Below are 6,803 nucleotides of genomic sequence, written 5' to 3'. Positions count from 1 at the left end.
AGCAATTCTGAGCAGTTTTTACAAATGTAAACCCTGTAAAATTATCACCCTTCTGTATTTTGTAATTATATTCAATATTTTTACCTTTCACTTTCCGTGGGCTCGATCCAGCTGTAGCGTCACTATACATTTAACGGTATAATAGAAACTTTTCCACTTCTCATCGACTTCCCTATATTTCCTGCAATTTCCACAGTCGCACTCTCGTTTAGTGATCCATGTGGGTTCCCGTACTTGACGGAGCATTCGGTTTCAGTTTCAGGAAGTAGCCGCACTCTCACAACAACGGCGAGGAAACCAGTTCTCTTGCCAAATAATGACACATTTTCCAAAATTGCTTCTTAAATGTGATGCTAACACAGGATACTTTCAATGTGCATTCAATCCGCTATCTGGTCAAAGTTTACTACCGGGAGAGTTACGACTTTTTTGTTCATTTCGACTACTTTGCTAACGTTTGTAGCAGGGTGTCAAGTTAGCCAAACAGCTAATGTGACAGTAACTTCAGCTGGAACAAGATTCACAGCAAGTGTTCATACATAGAGGTGGGTGAATAAGTTGATGGCTAGTTGGCCTGTTTACTGTGCTTAGTGTGCAATTTGCTGTAACAGTTGAGAAAAAATTTCACCTTAATTAGCACCAGATAGGTATCCAATAACCTGTGAACAATGGAATGAAAGTGTAGTAGGCGACTTATTAGTGAAAAATCTTTCAGACCAGGCAGCATTTATAGTTTTTTATAAGTTGTAATTAATTGCTTTATTAATTGTCAATATATCATTTGATAATCCTTTGCACATCAGTTGTAATCCTTTGGGGTTGCCAGTTGTTAAAAAAAATCTCCTCCTGCATGAAACTTTGCTTTTCTGTTAAGCTCTTTCATTTATCAGGGAGACATCTCTAATGGACTGTCAACCACTTATCCTCCTGCCAAAGGTCTGCAGGACATCTTGGTCAAAATCCAGCTTATTAACATTTACAACTGCAGACTTGATGGATTATTATGCGAACCATTTTTAATGATTTTGTAACATTTATAATTAGATGTGACAGACCTACTTTTGCAGCACTTTCCGAGAAAGCAAGTGGTCAAATGGTCCATTGCAGGGGTCTCGCTAATGAATAAAAAAAGAACCTTAACAAAAACATGCAAAGCCATGGTAGAGGATAATTTTCTACAAACTGACAACCCAAAATTTTTTCTTATTAATAGCTATAACTGATTTATATGCTAATGCTTGGAACAGTAATTTACTTGCAATGCAATGATTGTCCTACACAGTGATTCCCAGCTGGGAGGTTGAGACCCCCAAAAGGGTTCCAAGATAAATCTAAGGGGTAGTGGATGTTTAACAGGACAGGAAAGTAAAAAAAAATATATGTATATATATATATATACACATACATACATACGTACATATATATTGTTGTGCCATAACATATGTAATTCAATTTTATTCTTTTGTCAAATCGTTGCTTTTTGCTTGATGATTACTAGATACATTAATGTCTGCAAATATTTGAAAAGTGAATTAAAATTCACTCTTTGAACTGGTCACCAACAGTAGACAACCTGCCATAATGGATTGCAAATAGTCCTAACTTTGTCATAAGGCAATTTAAGTGATATTATATGTGTAGAAAGAAAGAAAAACAATACTTTCAACCAAAGACAAAAAATGGGAAGGCAAGTTAATGAAGAGTTTTTTTTCATTATGTTTGGCACAGGGGGTACAAAATGCATACACCTTTCAGCTGCACCTATTTGAGTGTACAACTTTTCATTTAATTTCAGAACTGAGATTTGAGTTTGTCACTATCTGTGCTGCTTTTCTTTCTTGATTGCTTAATTTGAGATTTTTCAGCACTGGTTTGGTGAAGCACACAGTTCAATTATATCACCTTGGGATTTAGACAGGTGTCATAGGCATACTTTTGCTGTGTTTTGTTTTTGTTTTTTTTTACATTTTACAGACTAAACAACTAAACAGTTAATCAAGAAAATAATAAACATATGATCAGGTAATGAAAATAATTGTTAGTCGCATCCTCAGTAGCATATAAATTTATTCTTAAAACCATATTAGCATCAGTGTGGTTAAAAACACCCCAGGTCCTAGTTACTCTGAATTCTTTAGACACACATGAGGTGTCAGTTCACCACTCACCACTTTGATACCAAGGTAATATTTTCCCTTTTCTTAATTTTACACATACAGGACAATGCCACGCTTGCAGTCTGGTGTGTGGAAGCATTTTACCCCAGCCATCAAAGATGGGAGGGAAACCTTCATGTGCAACTACTGTTCAAGGACATACACAAAGAACGCCACCAAGATGCAGATGCATTTGGACAAATGCAAGGAGTACTCTGTGGTTTCACAGCAGTCACCAGGCCCAGATGGGAGCTCCTCTGCCTCAATCCCTGTTCCCTCATTCTCCTTTTTACCATCTGCCACTTCTGGGGGACCGTTTCTCATTGATTCAGTGGATCAGCGCAGCCAGGCGTATGCTGATGAGAGCCTGGCGAGAGCTGTGTATGCCACTTCCTCACCCCTCACTCTCACAGACAACATTTATTGGAAACGATTTTTCAGCGTGCTCCGGCCTGCTTACTGCCCACCCACCAGAGAGGCTTTGTCCTCTCATCTGTTGGACTGTGAGTATGACAGAGTACAAAACCAGGTTCAGGAGGCAATAGGGAAAGCAGACTGTGTCAGCATCATATGCAGCGGCTGGTCGAACATAAAAGAATCCGGAACTATCATTTATATTGTGGCGACTCCTGTACCACTGTTCTATAAATGCACAAAGACAAAGGAGCAGATACATGCAAGCACATTCATTGCTGAGGAACTGAAAGATATCATAAATGAAGTGGGGCCTCAAAAGGTCTTTGCTATCATCACTGATGACGCTCCAGAAATGATGGCAGCTTGGGCTCAAGTAGAGGAAGCCTTCCCACACATATCAGCTATTGGCTGCACAGCATGTGCCATCCAGAAGCTCTTTGATGACATGGTGGCACAGCCGTCTATTAAGGCACTGTGCAGGAGAGCTGAGCAGGTGGTAAGGTATGTCAGAGAGCGAAAAATATTAGCAGAGACCTTTAGATGCTGGCAGTCGACAAAGATAAGAAACCACACGTCTAATGGGACAACACTGGCTCTGCCTACAAGCTCTGACTGGACTGGTGTGCTTAACATGTTCAGCAGCCTCCTGGAGGGTCAGAACTCTCTACAAGAGATGGCCGTCTCACCCACACTGACTGTTGAGGCATCCATCAGGGCCACTTTACAGGATTCTGCATTTTGGAAAGGGTTGAGTAGCAGTCAAAACCTGCTGTACTTGATTGGGAATTCTGTTGATTACATGAAACGAGAAGATGCTGTACTCTCTGGTGTTGTTGACATGTTCAGTCAGTTAAGATACCACATTGGAGCCTCCCTGCCTGGGTCTGTGCTGCACAGTGGTGAACAGAAAGCTGTCATGGCATCATTAGACAGGTGTCAGGAGTTCTGTGTAAAGCCCATTCACGCAGCAGCGTACATGCTGGATCCAAAACATGTTGGACAGCAGACACTCTCCGGGGAGCAGATAAACAGTGCTTACTACGTGATATCCAGCCTGTCACACCATCTAAATCTTGATGAGGGTAAGGTGCTTGGCAGCTTTGCCAGGTTCTCAGCCAAACAGGGACTATGGAAGGGAGCTGGGATATGGAGCTCATGCCAGCACGTGTCTGCATCCACCTGGTGGAAAGGGCTGTGTTCCTCTGAGCCACTGTCCGCTGTGGCCTCTGCTATACTCCAGATCCCTCCAACAACAGGTGCTTGTGAGCAGCTGCGGTCTCGCTTCTGCAGTACAAAGGTCCAGGGCTCTCTCTCAGCTGACAGGTTGCAGAAACTGGTAGCAGTACAGGTCAATCTCAACCTTTTAGAGCCAGGTGATTGTGAGTTTGCTCCGCTGGAGAGTGAGGAAGAGAAGAAAAGTTCATTTCATTCTGAGTCTCAGTAAAAAGACAACTGAGATATCTGGATATTTGTGGAGCAGATCAGGTGTTTCCCGTAGCAGTCTGCTGCTGCAAAATTATTGAAGTTTTTACCAGCTATGTTTTGCTGGCCCTCTCTGTGTGCCTGTCATTCATGCATCATGCGTGGCGAGGGACTGGGCTGCTATTTTTCTCCAAGTGAGGAAATGTAATATTCTCATGTAGCATAACGCAGTTGAAAATTGTATACATTTTTTCATTTAAAGATCCAATCATCACTAAAGTGAATGTCATGCAAGACATCCGACATCAGCTCATGCATTGAGTAACACGCAAGAAAACACTCCACCTTAAAAGTTGCCAGTAGCTGCTGGTAGCCTTTGAGTGATCAATTGCATAATTTTTTTTCAACCTTACTATTGTCAACTGGTAGAGATAAAAAAAAGAAGCAAATCATCCTTTCGTTCATCATTCACTCCTCTGACAGTTACTTTCTCTGTGATGCATTTGCAAAGACGCCTAATAAACTTGGACAGTTTGTGCTGCGTCCACAGTGCAGCTGGAAATGAAAGCTCGCTCAGCTACATTTTCATAGCCGAGCCTACAATCTTAGTGAAATGAAATCGTTCAAAACACAAACTACTTGTGTTCATTCTCCTATATTGTTTAACGCCAGGCTAATACAACTACTACAACCTACTACATCCATGGTATCATCACATACTGCTTAGCTAGATGTTTGGCTGACTGCCACCTAATATTCTCAACATTATGTCAGTCTGACATTTGATCGTGTGGTCAGTTATAGTTGATTGACGTGTGTAAACTTGACACTGTAGTAACAGTGGTTACATAACCTTCGAAACAAGCCACAATTTAACTGTGGTGCACTCCGGTACGGAACATATAGCATTAACCCCTCCCTGGGCCAATCCTGCCACTACTGATTATAATACTGAAGAAAATACAAGGGGAAACACTGTTGACCACATGGACTGTGATTCTCACTCTTTGAGAAGGAAATTTACAATAGCCAAGTCCACAAATAAACAGACAGCTTTTTAATTAATTTAATGATTAAATGTAAATTAATTAAAATTAAATGTAAATTTCTCATGAAATGTTTGAAGTTAGGCTGAACTTCCTCAGCTGTGTTTCACTGTGGTCACATTCCTCTCTTCACTGCAAGGCCTGTGAAAAAATGAAATGCATAAAGAGTGAATGAATCACACACTTTCAAGTGTTTTAACAAACACAATTTGTATTCAAGTAGTAGGTTTGTTTTGTTTTTTTTATCAGTTTCAACTAGTATGTGTCAACTTTATAATCACAACATGAAATATTAACAGACAAGAGGTTGAATCTTCTTTGTTAGGCAGTTTACATGTTGTAAATAAAAGCATTGTATTTATTGAAGATTTTGTCTGTTCTGAGTTTATACCCGGGTCAAGGAAATAGAAAATCTCTCCCAAAAAGTGGGTTTCTGCAGAATTAAAGAAAATAATCTTAGTTTAGCACAAGCCATCCCAAAAAAAAAAACAGTGGAAAACAATAAGTTGTGGCATAGGCATTTTTATTTCTCAGGAGCAGTTATTATAGAGTCTTGTCGTTGTTAAGTTGCCAGGCAACAAGTGGAGACTTCAGGGAAGAAATAGTTCCCCACATATCCCCCAGTAAAACTGCAACTTGATGTGTTTAAACTATGAACTTTGATCTTTAGAGGTGCTCGTAGGCAGAGACAGAGCCGGGCTAGCTGCTTCTCCTAATTTCCAGTCTTTATGCTTTATGCTAAACTAAACAGCTACTGGCTATAACTCTATATTCACTGGACAAAATGAGAGTGAGTATAAATCTTTTCATCTAACTCAACATCAAATAAACATATTTGCACTATTGCTTTAAGGAACAGATAACTCCTATCCATCAGTTAAACTTAAGCACTTTTCACCAAAGATATTTAATAAAGAAAGATAATAAAGATTTAATAAAACATAAAATATAGTTTTAGAAAGACAAAAACTGCAGCATCCCAAAGAACTTCTGTGGTGCTGCACTGAAGCACAGAGTGTTTTCTCACTCCCATTTCTCACACACACTCACTGTCAGCCTCTGTGCTGTGTTCTGCTGGTGGTTTGTCTCAGGGCAGCCTCGGGGTTCTGAGGGGAGACCTGGGCCTTGTAAATACTAGCATTATTAATCTTAATAGCAATGAGCCAGGACGGCTCTGGAGGTGTCTGCCTCGAAGGCAGCAGACCTGCCGTAAATCTCAGATACTGTTTTCTCCACCGCATCACTCAGTAAATCTATCACTACCTACATCTTCCCTCCCTCTCTCTCACAGTTGCTTCACTCTGCTGCCTGTTGTCTGTTTTGCAAGCGGGTTTTGTCTGCACTGACAACAGATGTGTGGGCAACAATTAGAGAGATGGCATATATCATTTTACAGCTGCAGATTCTCATGATGATGTGTGCCGTTTTTGACTGATGGCGGTGCGTTGGTTGATTTTAAAGTCGCCCTTTGTGTGATTTAGTCATACCAGGCAGAATGCATGAAATCACTGTTCACTCGGGTTGTGGTTTCATCCTTGTTTCATCATTTGTAGCAAGCCTAGATTATCAGCATTACGGTCCTGTAAGGTTTTAACAATGTCACAGTATAATCAAAACAACACAGATAATTCAATAGAATACAACTTTGTAAACTACAAGTTTGAACATCTGGTGTTATTTTACATTTTTCTTATTCTCAACACCAAAATCAACTGTTGGGTCATCCCCAGTGGCACTCGGCCTCAAGCCCAGTAATTCCTAC

The 6,803-nt window shown here is 40.4% G+C and overlaps 1 protein-coding gene across 1 annotated transcript; it reads left to right on the top strand.

The window, feature by feature from the left end:
• The first annotated feature begins 274 nt into the window (after window positions 1-274).
• LOC111223256 lies at window positions 275-5,358 on the top strand. The gene is made up of 2 exons (XM_022747333.1): window positions 275-545; window positions 2,220-5,358. The coding sequence occupies exon 2, from the start codon at window positions 2,224-2,226 to the stop codon at window positions 4,015-4,017; it is 1,794 nt and encodes a 597-aa protein (XP_022603054.1). The 5' UTR covers window positions 275-545; window positions 2,220-2,223; the 3' UTR covers window positions 4,018-5,358.
• The last annotated feature ends 1,445 nt before the right edge of the window (window positions 5,359-6,803 follow it).

The sequence above is a fragment of the Seriola dumerili genome, unplaced genomic scaffold (assembly GCF_002260705.1).
Source record: "Seriola dumerili isolate Sdu_G_001 unplaced genomic scaffold, Sdu_1.0 BDQW01000110.1, whole genome shotgun sequence".
In the NCBI taxonomy this organism is placed as follows: domain Eukaryota; kingdom Metazoa; phylum Chordata; class Actinopteri; order Carangiformes; family Carangidae; genus Seriola; species Seriola dumerili.
The sequence above is the reverse complement of the archived record's forward strand: the minus strand, read 5'-3'. Positions and strand labels throughout refer to the sequence as shown.